Raw genomic sequence first — 18,242 nt, forward strand, 5'->3', positions numbered from 1 at the left:
GTGGGGCAGCAGGGGGGATGTGTCCAGCCTGCAGGGACAGAGGTGCAGGGGATGGACAGCACAGGACAGGCTGTCGTGGAGATGATCACGGGATGTAAAGAGGCTGAAAGCCCCACCAGCCATGAGCTCCTTCTCCCCTTGGCTGTGGCTGTTGTCTGCACCTCTGATGCCTGTGAGGAGACACCTTGTCCTTGCAGCACAGGGGCCTCATGGCCTCCTTGTCCCCAGCCAGGAACCTGGGAGGGGTGGGACCATAGTCCTGCCCTTGGCCTTGCACAGCCCCACATCACACTGTCCCAGGAAGGGCCCTGGGCAACGTGGGAGGGACAGGATCTGCCTTCCAAGGGCTGGGGGTCAGGACTTGTCCCTTTGATTAATGAAACACATCCAGGTTTACTGAGCATCAGAGAGACTTTTACTTTGCTTTTCCTGACCTGTCATCTCTACCTCCAGTTTTCTTCTCTGACCAGACCCCTGGGATGGTTTCTCAGTTGTGTCCCTCAGTGGGACCCATTAATATTACAGGAAACTTTGGAGTTTGCATCTGACTTTGCGTTCTTGAGAAGTTTCATCACCTTCCTCCAGGGTCTGAGGTCCATGGACTCAGCACCAAACCCACCAGAGGGGTCATTAAAGCGCCTTGGGCTGCTCCTGTGCTGCTGAGCTGGGCTGGGCTCCTGGGACACAGGGAGCTCATGGCAGCGGCAGCGCTGCAGAGAGACAGCTCTGCCCAGGAGCAGCTCCTCTGCACACGCAGCAGGGCTGAGGGCTCTGCCTGGGGATCTCAGCAGACGAGCAAGGCAGAGAGAGATTAAAGGTGGTCAGGACTGGAGGATGACTGAGAGCTCACTGGAGGAGGAACCTTTGCAGCCCTTGCCATGGTAAGTCTCTGGTGCAGGGCAGTGCAGCTGTAGCTCCTGGAGGCATCTCCTGAAACTGGCACAGGCACAGCTGGTGGGATCTGCAAGGACGGGGCTCTTGTCAGGCCGTGTTGAACACTGTGAAGCCGGGTGAGCACCCAGGGGTGCCCAGGGCTGTCCTGCAGAGCAGGGTCCCTGTCTGGGGGAGATCCCCACGGTGCTGTGGGGAGAAACTTTTGCGGGAAGGTGTGAGCCTTATCAGGGCAGGAAAGGTGCTTCTGTTGTGGAGAGGGTGCTGTGTGGGTCAGTGCTGCTCACAGCTCCAGATCACCCCCAAAATTTTTCCAAGTGGATGCCTCAAGCAGAAGATCAATGCAAGGATTACCAGACAGATAAGGAGCTTTCCTGAGCCTGTCTTTTCAGTTTCCTCTCCCAAGGGGTGGGGGGTGCAGGAAAGGATAAAATGAAAATGAGCTCTCATGCTGAAACAAGTCACTGAGACTCCTGAGCTGCAACTCTGAGTGATCAGTACATCTGCCAGAAGGCTCATGCCATCCCTTCCCCACCCCTCTCCTGTGCACAGCACCTGCATCACCTTGGCTGGACCCGTCAGCCTTAGTCTGACCTGTCCTGTTTTCCAGCCTGCAGACAGGAAGATGCCCCCAGGCAGTGCCCTGTGAACAGGCAGGATCTGTAGGGCCAGGGGGAGGGCACAGAGGGTGGGATGGTCTGTGAGCACTGACAGGGAACAGACATGGACAGGGAAACACCTCCCAGGGGAGAATCTCCAGGCAGCAGGGAAATGATCAGAAATGAGAGGAAACCAAACCCGGAATTGTTATGGGAGGGAGAAGAGAGAAAAGTCCCTGTGACCCCCTGCAGGTCAGATCCCTCCTGTGAGCAGCCCCCTGGCCTCCTGTCCCACCCAGCAAAGCCTCTGCCCTCAGGGCCGGGGGCTCCAAGGCATGAAGCAGCTCCTGTGCAGCCAGAGCTGCAGTTCCTCTGCAGAGCACAGGGCTGAGAGCAGCTGCCCGGCAGTGTTGGTGTCTGGGAGGTGGCTGCACAGCTGGGGAAGGGTGACGCTGTCTGAGTGCCCGGCTGCCTCTGCCCTGGCCTCTCTCACACCCACCCTCACCGCATTGTCCTTCTTGCTCCCCTGCTCTGGGTCCCTGCTGTTGGGATCTTGTTCTTGCTGTCAGGCTCTCTGGGGATGGCAGTTTCAGCTGCAGAGTCCCAGCCTGATCTTGTGGGTCCTTTCCTGCAAGTGTGTCCATGGGCACACGTGTCCCAGCTTTGCTCTGACCTGTGGGCTGTGGGCAATGCACTCTGTGGGGCTGGGGAATGAGCCGTGTGTGTCCTGAGCTAAGCGTGGGGTGCTGAGACCTTAGGAAAGGGTGAGACCTGTCATGGTCTGGGGTGGATCCCTCTGCTCTCAGCAGTGCCTGGTGGCTTTTCAGGGTAACATGGGAGTGTGATCAGCCCCCATCTCAGAAAGGTGCCAGCCCAGGGCAGCTGGAGCAAGACAGAGGGACAGAGCAGCTGCCCTCACTCTGCACTGACCCACAGGCACCCTCTGGTCTCACAGGACTCGTTCTGTTCTCCCTGAGTGCAGCAGAAATGCTGAAGGTTTCTGACACCCAAGAACACTACCCAGGGTGGGAGGGGAGAAGGAGCTGTAGAAACCCCAAACCTCTCAAAGTCAGTTTCTCAGGCCTGGGGGTACAGATGCTGACCGTCCCTTCTGCACCAGGAGCGGTTCCAGCTGACAAAGCTGAACCCCAGGACTGGCCCCTGCCCACCCGATCACACAGGGTCAGGCTGACTCCTCAGGAGCCCCTGGGCAGAGACCCTGCTCTTCATTGCACACTCATCAAGCACCGACGAGGGCTCCAGCCAGGACGTTCTCCTGGAAAAAGAAAAGTGTCTCTTTGTGTGATGGGGTGAGAGGGTCTGTGGGAAATGGTTTTGATTATTCCCAGAGAAGTCTCATCAAACCTTCACTGTCTTTTCCTCCTATGACAGGTTCTGATGTCCACAGGCAGCCAATGTCCAACAGCAGCTCCGTCACCCAGTTCCTCCTCCTGCCGTTCACAGACACACGGGAGCTGCAGCTCTTGCACTTCTGGCTCTTCCTGGGCATCTACCTGGCTGCCCTCCTGGGCAACGGCCTCATCATCACCACCATAGCCTGGGACCAGCACCTCCACACCCCCATGTACTTCTTCCTGCTCAACCTCGCCCTCCTTGACCTTGGCTCCATCTCCACCATTGTCCCCAAGTCCATGGCCAACTCCCTCTGGGACACCAGGGTCATTTCCTACACAGGATGTGCTACACAACTCTTTCTGTTTGTCTTTTTAGCGTCAGCAGAGTATTCTCTTCTCACCATCATGTCGTACGACCGCTACGTTGCCATCTGCAAACCCCTGCACTACGGGACCCTCCTGGGCAGCAGAGCTTGTGTCCACATGGCAGCAGCTGCCTGGGCCACTGGGTTTCTCAATGCTCTGCTGCACACGGCCAATACATTTTCACTGCCCCTGTGCAAGGGCAATGCCCTGGGCCAGTTCTTCTGTGAAATCCCCCAGATCCTCAAGCTCTCTTGTTCAAACACCTACCTCGGGGAACATGCGCTTCTTGTGGTTAGTGTATTTTTTGACCTCTGGTGTTTTGTGTTCATCATCCTGTCCTGTGTGCAGATCTTGAGGGCCGTGCTGAGGATCCCCTCTGAGCAGGGACGGCACAAAGCCTTTTCCACCTGCCTCCCTCACCTGGCCGTGGTCTCCCTGTTTGTCAGCACTGCCATGTTTGCCTACCTGAAGCCCCCCTCCATCTCCTCCCCATGGCTGGACCTGGTGGTGTCTGTTCTGTACTCAGTGGTTCCTCCAGCAGTGAACCCCCTCATCTACAGCATGAGGAACCAGGAACTCAAGGATGCCCTGTGGAAACTCATATCTTATTGTTTTGTAAAGCAATAAACTGCCCATCTGCTTCTACATATTCATTTTAATGTAGCTAATTACAGGTCCAGCCTGTAATCTGGATTTTTTGTTGTTATTAGTTGTTTTCTTATTGTGATAATGTTGTCATCCCCTTTCTAATTCAGTCGGCTTTTCTTTTATAACTGTTGGCTGTGTAAATGAGCAGCAGTGCTCTCCTTGTCTCTAAACACAATAAAAGGCTCTTTAGTGACTTGTTTATCACTATATCCTTCCTGCAAGTACATTTTTTGAGCTCCAGGGATGGCTCCTGTGTTCACGAGAGGAGGGGAAAACAGCTCTGGCGTGGCAGCCCTGCCAGGCAGCAGCAGCGCTTGTTCTCCCAGAGCTGTTCTGGTTCCACTCCACACTCTCCTTCTCATCCCTGTGTTGGTGCAAGGCCTGAGTGCTCGGGCAGCTTGGTCACCGTCCCGCTGTGTGTCAGTGCTGTGGGCGCAGGCAGGGACCGGCAATGGGCACTGCTGTGACAGACCTGGCCTCAGTAACAGTACTTGCACAAGGAAAAGTGATCTACTTTGGGCAGTGCATGATGGTTTATATCCTCTTGCAAAGTTTCTCTCAAGCTTATTCCTAGAGAAGTGGCCACAGATGAAACATCAGTGTGCAGCTGAACAGTGTGTGTGTGCAGGGCTGGCACACAGCAGTGTCCTCTCACAGCCAGGCTCCTGCCAGAGACCTGCAGGACCAGCAGAGCAGGGGCTGGGCTGTGCCCCTGTGCACTGGACACCCTGTGGAAGAAGCCCCAGGTCAGTCACATGGACTGGCCCCTCACAACCACCATTTCCAGCTCTGGCCTCTCACCCCAGCTCAGAGGTCTTTGTCCCTCCATGGAATTACACTGAATGAGTAGGTCAGAAATCCATGTTCGCATTCTACAGATGGGATGTGAGCATGAAGAACAGGTATATGAGTTGACATGAACTTGAGTCAGCACAAACACCATCAGCTATTCCTTGGGGTTCCATGATGGCCTGTGGGACAAACAGGGTCTCGAGATCATTTCTCATTGGGAATACCATTGCATGGAAACTGTTTGAATGCAGCACTGGGACGTGCTTCCTTTAACTAATGTCCCTGTGTCCATTCCTTGTGACGTGGGACATGTCAGATGAGTGCAGAGCAGGTGACACAGCGCAGGGCTGAGGTGTCTCCCGTCCTTTGGGAGTGGCAACAAAGGCCAGAGGGACACGGTGACTCCTGCCACTGTGTGTAAAAAGGACAGACTCTGTCTCTGAACATCCCAGGGTGCAGAAGGAGTCCTGAGACCAACTCAGAAGTGGACACCTCACAGAACCCTGATATTTCTGTGTGTGACTCCAGGAACAAACCCCACTGGATCAGTGAGATTCATCTCAGCTGCCTTGGACAGGATCATTTCAAGTGCTCCAGTCTGCTCTGTCACCCTTTCTTGTGATTCCAGATTGTGCTCTCATAAGTGTCAAGGAAACCAGAATGGCTCTGGGGTCTTAAGGAAACGCAGACCTCAAACCCATCTTCAAGAAGAGCAGGAATAGGAACCGGGATAAACACAGGCTGGCCACCCTTCCTCCCTCCCTGGGAAGGGGATGGGACACGTCCTCCTGCAGCCATTTCCAGGAATGTGAAGGACAAGGAAGGGATTGCTGAACCCAAATGGACAGGGGAAAGAAAGGCATGTTGTGTACAGGGCATTGCAAGGCTCAGACATGGTCTCCTTCTGGCCAGAGTGGTGCTGATGGGGCTCAAAAAGTGGATGCTGGGTGGGAAGTTGGCTGAACCATCCGGCACAAATGTCATCAGTGGTACAAAGTCTTGCGTGCAGTCAGATACTGGTGTCATCTCTCAGTGACCAGCACCTGGACAACACTGTTGAACGTCTTTATTCTTGCTTTCCAAGATATAAGAGACAGCACTTTAAGTGCCTTGAGGATGATACAAACCTGGGTGGAGGCCTTGAACAGCCTCACCTGGTTCACCCTGCCCTGAGCAGGAGAGTGAGACAAGATGAGTGAGACAAGGGTTCTCTGCAAACCTGAGTTATTCTGTGATTTGACAGATTTTTTCTTTGGAGAGGTTTCTGGAGAGAGAATAAGTGGAAGAACAGGAAAAAGAAAAAAAAAAAAAGGTAAGGCAGAAGAATAGATATGGAAGGTGTTAACGGAAGTGCAGGAGTTCCAGTGAGGAGTGCTTTTCACTCACAGTGTTAGTAGAAAATATATTTGACAAATTTGAACAAGGTGAAAGAACGAGATGGGTGTCTACAGCCTGTGGGAAGGAGGGGCAGGTGTAGGAATGTATAGAACATGCTTCAGTCTGGTGAGGTCCTGGATTCTAAGAAGGGGGATGGATGGGTGTGGTATTATGAGGTCAGTTGTGTCTCAGAAACTCATAATCCAGTCAGAATCCTGTGACTGTGAAGGGGACAGTGAGGTCAGTTCTGTGTCTGGAGGTGACAGCCCAGCAGCAGGGACATGGCTGGGAAAGAACCTCTGCCAAGGTACCCACACGCCCTGCAGCTTAGTTTGATCTGCTCACACACTGGACCACAAGGAGGGTGATGGTGGGTGCGATGTCGTGTGGTCACTTGTGTCTCAGGAACTCATAGTCCAGTAGGAACCAATGGGTGTGGAGGGGACTGTGAGGTCACTTCTGCCTCTGCAGGGGATTGGCCAACAGCAGGAACATGGCTGGGAAAGGACTGTGAGGTCACACACACCAGACGAGCAATCGGGCCAATCAGCATGGCTGGATGAAAGGCAGGTCCTGCTTGACCAGCCTGATCTCCTTCTGTGACAAGGTGACCGGCTGAGCAGATGAGGGAAAGTCTGTCGTGGGGAGTGAATCCGCCACACGGGCTGTGGATGTTGTGTCCTTAGACTGCAGTAAAGCCTGTGACACCGTGTCCCACAGCATCTCCTGGAGAAGCTGCAGCTCGTGGCCTGGATGGTGTATCTGCGATGGGTAAAGAACTGGCTGGAGGGCTGGGCCCAAAGAGTTGTGGTGAAAGGAGCCAAATCCAGTTGGTGGCCAATCACAAATGGTGTCCTCAGGGCTCCGTATTGGGCTCAGTTCTATTTAATCTCTATCAATGATTTGGATGAGGGGGTCGAGTGCATGCTCAGTAAGTTTGCAGATGACACCACGTTGGGTGGGAGTGTTGATCTGCGGGCCATACAGAGGGATCTGGACCAGCTGGATCATTGGGCTGAGGCCAGTTGTCTGAGGTTTAACAAGGCCAAGTGCCGAGTCCTGCACTTGGGTCACAACAGCCCCAGGCAGCACTACAGGCTGGGGGAAGAGTGCCTGTAAAATTGCCTGGTGGAAAAGAATCTGGGGGTGTTGATCGACAGCAGCTGAACATGAGCCAGCATGTGCCCAGGTGGCCAAAAAGGCCACCAGCATCCTGGCTTGTATTAGAAATGGTGTGGCCAGCAGGACTAGAGAAGTGATTGTGCCACTGTTCTCAGTGCTGGTGAGGCCACAGCTTGAATCCTGGGGTCAGGTTTGGGTCCCTCATCATAAGAAGGACATTGTGGCACTAGAGAGAGTGCAGAGGAGGCGACGAAGCTGCTGAGGGGCTGGAGCACAAGTGTGATGAGGAGCGGTTGAGGGAACTGGGGCTGTTCATGCTGGAGAACAGGAGGCTGAGGGGAGACCTTCTCGCTGTCCAAGCTGCCTGAAAGGAGCTTGGAGCATGGAGGGTGTTGGTCTCTTCTCATGAGTATCAAGTGATAGGACAAGTGGAAATGGCCTCAAGTTGTGCCAGGGGACGTTTAGATTGGATATTAGGAAAAAATTCTTCCTGGAAAGCAATGTCATGTGGTGGAACAGGCTGCCCAGGGCAGTGGTGGAGTCACCATCCCTGGTGGAGTTTAAAAGGCATTTATATAAGATTCTTAGGGCCATGGTTTAGTACTAGATTTAAGTTGTGGTTGGAATCAATGATCTTGAGGATCTCTTCCAACAGAAATGATTCTATGATTCTATGATATCAACCGGAATATTTTTCTATTACATCTTCTAAGTGCTCTTCACGTATCTGTCTGTTTACCTACAGTCCTGAAACTTACCTAATTAAGCACACAAGTCTTGAATACCAGATGTAAATGATGGAAGCAACATGGCTCAGTCTTGTCTGATACCTGCCAGTGCCAGGCAAACACCTCAGGCACACGGGGCCGCTCGAGGTTTGCACTGCGTGCTTATAGTGAGACCATGGAGCTCAGCCCAAAAACCTGAGAACTCCCCTCAAAACTTAAAAACCAAACCAAACCAACAACAAAAAAAAACCAAAAATCCCACACTCCTTTTTTCATCAGATGAAATAATTCAATATTTCCAGTAAAATGTCTGTGGAATTTCTATTCTTCCAAAATAGGAATTTTCAGAATGTGTATGGACTGTGGGAGATGAACCGTTGGCCTTTCCCTGTGCTTGCAGTGCCAGAACTCTGTCTGTCACTACGTGTATTTAATCCCCTGGACATCCAGGAGTTTCCGCCTGTCCTTCCCCAGCTCACCGTGTCTGAACTCATCTCTTCAGAAGCCTGGCTGGACATTTGCACTTTCCATCGCTCCCCAGAGGTTCTTCACCTCTCACTCTTGGCTCATTCAGAGCCTCTCAGCTCTCACTCTGCTTTGAGCTTCAGGCAGGTAAAGTCTTTCAGCAGTTGCTCTCGTACTCCCTACAGGCAACTCTTCAATTATGGCAATGGACCTCGCTGGAAACTACTTAATTGTCCTGGTTTTGTTAAAAACAAGTTTCTCTTTCAGTGAATTTTGCCTGTCAGCTAAAGCCTTCATATTAACTGCATTTTCCTGGAGAACCAGACACATGTTTTGGTAAACCTAGCAATGGAATGTAAACTTATTGATAAGCATGGATGGACATCTCGCGAGAGGGGCGACGAGAAACAAGTGACTAAGAAACTGACCAACTGTGTATAACATTCCATTCACGTGAATACTTCATATAAAAGTGGGAGACCACGAGGATCTCGTCCCTTCTGCTTACCTTAGGAGAGGATCTCGCTGGTTGTCCCTGAGAACTGAGGCCTAGTGAGAGACTGAATCCAGCTCCGCTTGGTTGCAGAGTCTAATCCAGGACTTTGGTTGCCAGCTCTGCAGTTGCTGAGACTTTCAAGATTGGTTTTGTATATTTTGTATTATTTTCTCTATTCTTATTAGTAGCATTAGTAAAACATCTTTAATTTTTCCAACTCTCTTCTCTCTGTCCTTCTTTCCCTCCCGATCGCCTGTCCTTAGTGGGAAGGGGGGAGAGGGAGGGGCAAAAAGGGGGAAGTGGGGGGGAGAGGAGGTTAACAATACATCTGCCAGGGTTTTATTGTCACCCCGCAATCTTAACCCTCGACAGATAATTGGCGCCCAACGTGGGGCCGAGAAAGGGGTAAATTTGAAGATTTTTGGCTTTTCTGCTGCTCTAACGTACCTTTCAGTTTTCTTGGCACGGTGCCAACTCATAATTGTGATACTCGCGCGTCTGTTTGCTTCGGATATTATTCAGTGGTATTAAGGCAAAGTGAATTACACTGATTTAAAGATGTTATGGCATAAGTTGTATCAGTTGTTTTCTACATTGTGCTCACTGATTCCATATCTGTGTTGGGCTTTCTTTTTAAATCGAAGTATTCATTATATAACAACAAGGAACTGGACAATGATCATGATGATACTGTGTGGTTTGTCACTGGTTTATTTCATTATACTGCAGCCACTAATGAATTTCTACTCGCTTCTGCTTTACCTTGAAAAACCTCCAGGAGAGATTAAAGAGCAGTACGGCTCTGTGTTTGCTAATTGGTCAAGCGAATCTTTAGAAAGGCTGACTAACAATACTTTCGTCTTTTCGCTAGGAGAGTTCGCAAATGTTTTAGAGAATTTTGAATATCCTTGGAGTTTTGATAGAACTGTGATGGTATTATCTGGTTTGCTGAATGTGTGTCAGTTTGTGCTTCTGTTAAGAGAAATGGCGTTCAACAGGAGGTTTGCGTCTCTTTGTTATCCTGAGATTTGCGGTGCGTCTTCGGAAGCTTTAGCAAAAAGCTCTCCTGGCCGCTCGAGAAAGAGCAAAGCAGCAAAGGCTGCAGCTGCTGCCACTGCCCCCCCGCCAACGGCGGTTTCACAGACTGAAGGTACAGCTCCTACGCAGCCCAAGGACATTGCTGATAACGTTACTTCTCCAGCCTCACAGGCTAAGGCAGCCCCCCCTTTCTTCACACACTGGGCACTGCTGCTGCTGTAACCACAGTAACCACTGTGACAGTCATTCAGACTCTGGACATGAATCAAATGATGGTGAACCCATATCAGCATCAGTTGCCGGTTGTAAGAAAGTCACTAGAAAGACTACCCGTGCAGCAGATGATGGCACAGGGCCAACATCAACCCAAGGGCCATCATCATCAGGACAGGGAGGAGATGAAGTGACCATCACTCAGTCCTTTTCTCCAAGTGAGCTGAGAGATCTGCGAAAAGACTTTAGTCGTCGTGAAGGAGAGAATATTTTAACCTGGCTGCTCCGATGCTGGGACAATGGGGCAGGGACAATTGAATTGGAAGGTGGTGAAGCCAGGCAGCTGGGATCTCTGTCAAGAGATTCCACCATTGATAGGGCAATTTCAAGAGAGTCTAATGCCACTACTCTCTGGACCCGACTCCTGGCAGCTGTGAAAGTAAGATTTCCCTACAAGGAAGATTGTATATCCAAGTTAGGGAAATGGAATACTATGGAGAGAGGTATTCAGTTCCTGAGAGAATTAGCTGTGCGAGAGATCATCTATTTTGAACCAAACAGCCAAGAGGGGACAGACCCAGATAGAATCAATTGTACACGACCTCTGTGGCGCAGATTTGTACAAAGTGCACCACCCGCATATGCTAAGTCATTGGCAGGAATGGTCTGGTCAGCTGGAGGTGCACAAGATATTACTGAAGTGATTGAGCAGCTCCGGAACTTTGAGGACAGCCTTGCTGGTTCTCTACGGGCTTGTGTCTCTGCTGTAGAGAAACTGTGTGAAAAATCTGATGACCAGTTTGAAAAGCTATTGCAGGAAATCAAAGAACTCAGAGAAGACACATACCATTCACGACCTGCACAAACCTATGTTTCAGCTGTTAGGAAAAGGCATTTCCAATCTCGAGAGAGAGGACAGAGGCAGCCCACAAAAAGAGGTTCACTGTGGTTCTTCCTACATGAGCAGGCAGAAAACATGAATAAGTGGCATGGAAGACCTACCTCAGAACTTCAGGAACGAGTACGTGAGATAAAAGGAAAAACTCCTAGAAAGGTGGCTGCTCCAGTTTACAAAAGGAGCAGAAGAGATTCTGATGCTCTTGAAGGAACCTCTAATTCACACCCAGAGACTGTGCAAAACAGAAATTAGAGGTGCCCTGCCTCCAACCAGGTGGAGGAAAGGGATAACAGAGTTTATTGGACTGTACAAATACGATGGCCTGGTACAACACACCCCCAGGAGTACAAAGCTTTAGTGGACACTGGTGCACAGTGCACGATAATTCCTTCTAATTATAAAGGAATGCAATCCATCAATATTTTTTGGAGTGACTGGGGGATCCCAGGAACTGACTGTTGTAGAGGCTGAAATGAGCCTAACTGGAAAAAACTGGCAAAAGCATCCCATTGTGACTGGTCCAGATGCTCCGTGCATCCTTGGCATAGACTACCTCAAGAGAGGGTATTTTAAGGACCCAAAAGGGTATAGGTGGGCATTTGGTATAGCAGCTGTGGACACTGAGAGAATTGAACAGCTGTCTGATTTGCCTGGTCTTTCAGATGATCCTTCTGTTGTAGGACTGCTGATGGTTGACGATCAGCAGGTGCCAGTTGCTACCACGACGGTGCATCGCTGGCAATATCGCACCAACCGAGACTCTTTGATTCCTATCCAGAAGTTGATCCGTCAATTGGAAAGCCAGGGTGTGATCAGTAAGACTCGCTCACCTTTTAACAGCCCAATCTGGCCAGTGCGTAAGTCTAGTGACAAGTGGAGACTAACTGTGGACTATCGTGGCCTGAATGAAGTTACGCCACCACTGCTGTGCCTGACATGCTAGAACTGCAATTTGAACTGGAGTCAAAGGCAGCTAAGTGGTATGCTACAATTGACATTGCTAATGCATTTTTCTCTATTCCTGTAGAAGCAGAGTGCAGGCCGCAGTTTGCTTTCACCCGGAGAGGCATCCAGTACACATGGAATCGCTTGCCCCAGGGGTGGAAACACAGTCCTACCATCTGCCATGGACTGATCCAGACCACGCTGGAGCAAGGTAAAGCTCCAGAACACCTGCAATATATTGATGACATCATCGTATGGGGCGACACAGCGAAAGAAGTCTTCGAGAAAGGTGAGAGAATAATTCAGATTCTTTTGGATGCTGGTTTTGCCATAAAACGAAGCAAGGTCAAGGGACCTGCACGAGAGATCCAGTTTTTAGGAATAAAATGGCAAGATGGCCGTCGTCAGATCCCAATGGATGTGATCAACAAAATTGCTGCAATGTCTCCACCTACTAATAAAAAGGAGACATAGACTTTTTTGGGTGTTGTAGGTTTTTGGAGAATGCATATTCCTGACTACAGCCACATTGTGAGCCCTCTCTATCGAGTGACTCGTAAAAAGAACCAGTTCGAGTGGGGCCCTGAACAACGACAAGCCTTTGAACAAATGAAGCGTGAGATAACTCATGTGGTGGCCCTTGGACCAGTTCGGACTGGACTAGCTGTTAAAAATGTGCTCTACACCGCAGCCGGAGATAATGGACTTACCTGGAGCCTCTGGCAGAAAGCACCAGGAGAAACCCGAGGTCGACCCTTAGGTTTTTGGAGTCGAGGATACAAAGGATCTGAGGCCAACTATACTCCAACTGAAAAAGAGATACTAGCAGCATATGAAGGAGTTCGAGCTGCTTCAAAAGTGATCGGCACTGAAGCACAGCTCCTCCTGGCAACGCGACTGCCGGTGCTGAGCTGGATGTTCAAAGGGACAGTTCCCTCTCCACATCATGCAACCGAAGTTACGTGGAGTAAATGGATTGCATTGATCATGCAACGAGCTCGAACTGGAAGTCCCAATCGCCCAGGGATCTTAGAAGTGATTACAGACTGGCCAGAAAGCAAAGACTTTGGGATGTCTCCAGATGAGGAGGAAGTAAAACGTGCTGAAGAAGCACCACCGTATAATACTCTTTCAGACACTGATAAGCAGTATGCACTGTTCACAGATGGATCCTGTCGTCTGGTAGGAAAACATCGAAGGTGGAAAGCTGCTGTGTGGAGTCCCACACAACAAGTTACAGAAGCCACTGAAGGACAAGGTGAATCTAGTCAGTTTGCAGAAGTGAAAGCCATCCAGCTGGCTTTGGACATTGCTGAACGAGAGAAGTGGCCAATACTTTATCTCTACACTGACTCATGGATGGTAGCAAATGCCTTGTGGGGGAGGCTACAGCAATGGAAGAAAAGCAACTGGCAGCGCAGAGGTAAACCCATTTGGGCTGCCACACTGTGGCAAGACATTGCTGCTCGGCTAGAGAGCCTGCCTGTGAAAGTTCATCATGTAGATGCTCATGTGCCTAAAAGTCGAGCCACCGAGGAACATCTAAACAACCAACAAGCGGATCAAGCTGCTAAGATTAAAGTAGCTGAGGTGGACTTGGACTGGCAACATAAAGGTGAACTTTTCCTAGCTCGGTGGGCCCATGATGCTTCAGGGCATCAAGGTAGAGATGCAACATATAAATGGGCTCGCGATCGAGGGGTGGATTTAACTATGGACACTATTTCACAGGTTATTCACGAATGTGAAACTTGCGCCGAAATCAAACAAGCGAAATGGTTAAAGCCTGTATGGTATGGGGGGCGATGGTTAAAGTATAAGGATGGAGAAGCTTGGCAGATTAATTATATTACACTTCCACAAACACGTCAAGGTAAGTGATATGTACTTACAATGGTGGAAGCAACCACTGGATGGTTGGAAACATATGCTGTACCTCATGCTACAGCCCGAAATACTATCTTGGGCCTTGAAAAGCAAGTCCTTTGGTGACATGGTACGCCAGAAAGAATTGAATCAGACAATGGTACTCATTTCAAAAACAATCTTATAGACAATTGGGCCAAAGAACATGGTATTGAGTGGGTATATCATATTCCATATCATGCACCAGCCTCTGGGAAAATTGAAAGGTACAATGGTTTGCTAAAGACTACACTAAAGGCACTTGGTGGTGGAACCTTTAAAAACTGGGATTCACATTTAGCAAAAGCCACTTGGTTGGTCAACACCAGGGGATCAACCAATCGAGCCGGGCCTGCCCAATCAGAAATTCTACGGACTGTAGAAGGAGATAAAGTCCCCGTAGTACACATGAAAAATATGTTAGGAAAGGCAGTCGGGGTTGCTCCTGCCTCAGGCAAAGGCAAGCCCATTCGTGGGATTGTTTTTGCCCAGGGACCTGGCAGCACCTGGTGGGTGATGCTTAAGGATGGAGAAGTTCGGTGTGTACCTCAAGGGGATTTGAGTTTAGCTGAAAATATTCAATACTGAACTGCAGGATGTGAATTGCCATACTAACAGTATTTAATAAGTGTCTTTCAGATCAAGACAGTGATGATGAAACCAGAGCTAGCTTATTCGAGGGGCGCCTGACAAATTCCTCGAAGTTGATGTCTTTAACCCACAAACAGTGGTCATGAGATGCACTTGTACCATTTTTTCCTGCCCTGGGAGACTGTTGTGACAAAATGAACTTAATGAACTTTTTAAAGGATGGTCCACTGATTAATTACTCCTGTGTATATATGTACATATGTATATATATATATATATAGTAGTAGTGATTAATTAGATTGTGTTGATAGATTGTATTGATAAGGTTTAAGTATTCAGTGAATGGCATATTATAAGGGGTGGAATGTCCTGGTTTTGTTAAAAACAAGTTTCTCTTTCAGTGAATTTTGCCTGTCAGCTAAAGCCTTCATATTAACTGCATTTTCCTGGAGAACCAGACACATGTTTTGGTAAACCTAGCAATGGAATGTAAACTTATTGATAAGCATGGATGGACATCTCGCGAGAGGGGCGACGAGAAACAAGTGACTAAGAAACTGACCAACTGTGTATAACATTCCATTCACGTGAATACTTCATATAGAAGTGGGAGATCACTAGGATATCGTCCCTTTTTTCCTTATGGCCGACCTTAGGAGAGGATCTTACCGGCCATCCCTGAGAACTGAGGCCTAGTGAGAGACTGAATCCAGCTCCACTTGGTTGCAGAGTCCAATCCAGGACTTTGGGTGCCGGCTCTGCAGTTGCTGAGACTTTCAAGATTGGTTTTGTATATTTTGTATTATTTTCTCTATTCTTATTAGTAGCATTAGTAAAACATCTTTAATTTTTCCAACTCTCTTCTCTCTGTCCTTCTTTCCCTCCCGATCGCCTGTCCTTAGTGGGAAGGGGGGAGAGGGAGGGGCAAAAAGCGGGAAGTGGGGGGGGAGAGGAGGTTAACAATACATCTGCCAGGGTTTTATTGTTACCCCGCAATCTTAACCCTCGACAAATCCTCAGCAACCAACCACCCCACATTGCCTATAATCTCTCTGTGCCTGGCTCCCGTGCCCTCGGTGCTGCAGGCAGAGCCCTCAGCCCTGCTGCGTGTGCAGAGGAGCTGCTCCTGGGCAGAGCTGTCTCTCTGCAGCGCTGCCGCTGCCATGAGCTCCCTGTGTCCCAGGAGCCCAGCCCAGCTCAGCAGCACAGGAGCAGCCCATGATGTCCCTTTCTCTGTCCCCTCTGGGCTCCTCCAGGTGTCCCTGGGGCTCCAATGGCAAAGCTTCGAAGTTGAAGCAATCCGTGATGTTGATTCTCTCTCCCTTCAGAGACACTTCTTTCCAGCACTATATTTTTCATTTTAAAAAATTAATTGGTATGAGAATCATATTTTCTTTTCCCATCATTAGACAGGGCACCAGGAATATTACAGCAAGGTATCTAATTTCTCCAAGCTAGGGGAGGAATATCTTAAGCTGAATGACTTTAGGCATTTTGTTCTGGTTTTACACTCCTAGGTCTAGAGAGACATTCATCAATCTCTGGCTATGTCATGTCTGTGCTCTGATTCAAAGCCTTTGCACACATGGGCTCTTGGACACTTGGTACCAGGTTTCTTGTGCAGGTCAGAGCTGGGCTGGTGCCACAGCTGGGGTGGCTCAGCCCAGATGTGAGGCAATGTCCTCAGCCAGGGACCTGACTGGGGAGCTGGAGCTGTCAGTGCTGCAGACAGAGCTGTGACACGGATGGAATGAACTGCCAGGCAGGGTGGCAGAGTGAGTTCATCTGGTCTGCAAGGACAGCAGCTGCCAAGCACAGCAACAGTCCAGATCAGAACTCAGTCCAGACCTGTAAGGACATTCAAGGGCCCATAATGAGCTGTTACTACTGCAGGAACAGTTAAAGGAGAAACAAAGACACTGTGTGGTGACTGAAGAATTTAATATGTGAAACAACTGATATTCTCTGTGTCTCTTGTCCTCCATCTTCACCAGCAAGGTCTGCCAGGCCTCTGTGGCTGGAGGCAGAACAATCAGCAGTGGATGGGGATCAAGTCAGGGGTCACTGGAACTGCAAGGACAGCAGCAACAGTCCAGATCAAAACCCAGCCTAAACATGTAAAGAGGTTTCCGCAGGGTGGATTGTGCCTGTCCATCCTCTTTGCTTTCTGTGAGGAAACGACAGGGTTGCTGGATGTGGGGACAATAGTTATGATATTTTATTTGCAAGTCAGCTAGGCATCCATCATCATCCCCTGCAATATTCATGTGTCCAAGGCAGGATATTATGGTCTGCTTTGATGTTCAAGTAAATGGCTATAAAGCAAGCTGGATGGTTGGGCTGAGAAGGACAGTAGGTAAAAGGAGAAACTTTCCAGTCCTGAGGACAGTCCAGCACTGGAAGCTGTTTCCCAGGAGTGCGCACTCACTCTGTCCCAGAAAGTGACCAAGACGTGTTTGGATCAAGCCCTGAGCAATCTGGTCTGACCCTGCTGTGAGCAGGAGGTTGGTCAAGACACCTCCTGAGGTCCCATCCAGCCTGAATGACGCTGTCCTTCCTTCTCCTTCATGGTTTCCATTTAGGGACAGCTCTCAGGTGCTCCCTGAGCACAGGAATAATTCAGAGAAGGTGTAGGGCTGCATTACAAGTGCCCCCAAACAGCCATGACCACAACTTTTGCATCCTTTTTCTTTTGACCTGACCCAAAATCTTCTTTTTTGTTGTCCTAATGCCTTTCCAGAAAGAACTGCCCATCTTGTTAACCCTTTCAGAGCAGGTTGTTCAAGAGGTGTCAGCATCCATGTACAGAGTCTGCACAACAGCCAGACATCAAATCCATCATTACAGAAATGGAGACGAGGCTCTTGACCAGCTCCTTGCACCGAGCAATTGGCACACCTTGTCTCCTGAGATTCCAGGGAACACCTGAACTTTAGGAAAGCAAGAATTTTTAGTCCTCTCTGAGCATCCTGGTTCATCTCCTGACCCATGTGGTGCTTCAGGCTGTGAAGAGAATCAAAACCAACTTCTCGACTGGGGTAGTTCCATTTTACATGGTGCCAAACAGGGTAGACGAATGGGGCTTATAACTCCAATCTCTGCTGCACGGTTGGGACTTCAGAGAATAGAAATATAGGGAACGATGTTGTGTCAGTGCACACCACATAAAGATTCCAGCTTCCTTTGTGCCTTTTCACTAAGCTGGGATCTGTTCCTTGGCTTTCTATGGCTACAAAGGAAACAACTCCCCCATTCCAGCTGCCCCTCACACCAGAAATAGAAAGGAGAAAATGTATGGAAGAGGGATGAACTGGGAGAAATTCTGACCAACAGGTGTATTCTTTCAATAATAAAAAGGTGGAAGTGGGAGAAAGCACTGTTGCAAGGACTTCATACAAGAGGCCAACTACTGAGATGCAATATGTATTTTGAGAAGTGAGAATGACTGCTGAGAGGGAAATTAAAGAGCTTTAGTTCATCAACATAACCAAGAATATGGAGTTTTCTGTTGCTGTTATTAGTGATAGTGTCACTGTTCAAAAACATCCTTGAGAACGGCGCTGTCATCCCTTGGCTCCAAAGCTCAGCCCGCTCAGTATTTGACAGGACTGCTTCAAACATCTGTAACCCAAGTCTTTTACCCAAAGAAGGGGAAAACTTCCAGTGCAGGCACCAAACCAGTGCCCAACCTGCCTGGAGAGCCAGGACAGTTGTGCCAAACAAGAGCCACCCCGGACAGAAGCTACAGATAGTGAGAACTGAAATTATTTAAACTCCAATCATAGAATCACAGCATTATAGAATCATTTAGTT

At 49.3% G+C, this 18,242-nt stretch overlaps 2 protein-coding genes across 2 annotated transcripts in view; one reads left to right on the top strand and one right to left on the bottom strand.

The window, feature by feature from the left end:
* Window positions 1–18,242, bottom strand: part of LOC309450358 (olfactory receptor 14A16-like) — a gene marked incomplete at its 3' end in the record, with an annotated part of 259,029 nt that overhangs the window by 45,806 nt on the left and 194,981 nt on the right. The gene's annotated exons all lie outside the window — the stretch shown is intronic.
* Window positions 2,906–3,838, top strand: LOC309450360 (olfactory receptor 14A16-like; the record flags this gene model as incomplete). Its single annotated transcript, XM_082073179.1, has 1 exon — window positions 2,906–3,838. The coding sequence occupies one exon, from the start codon at window positions 2,906–2,908 to the stop codon at window positions 3,836–3,838; it is 933 nt and encodes a 310-aa protein (XP_081929305.1).

This window comes from Streptopelia decaocto, assembly GCF_964273445.1.
Source record: "Streptopelia decaocto genome assembly, chromosome: 26".
NCBI classification, from domain to species: domain Eukaryota; kingdom Metazoa; phylum Chordata; class Aves; order Columbiformes; family Columbidae; genus Streptopelia; species Streptopelia decaocto.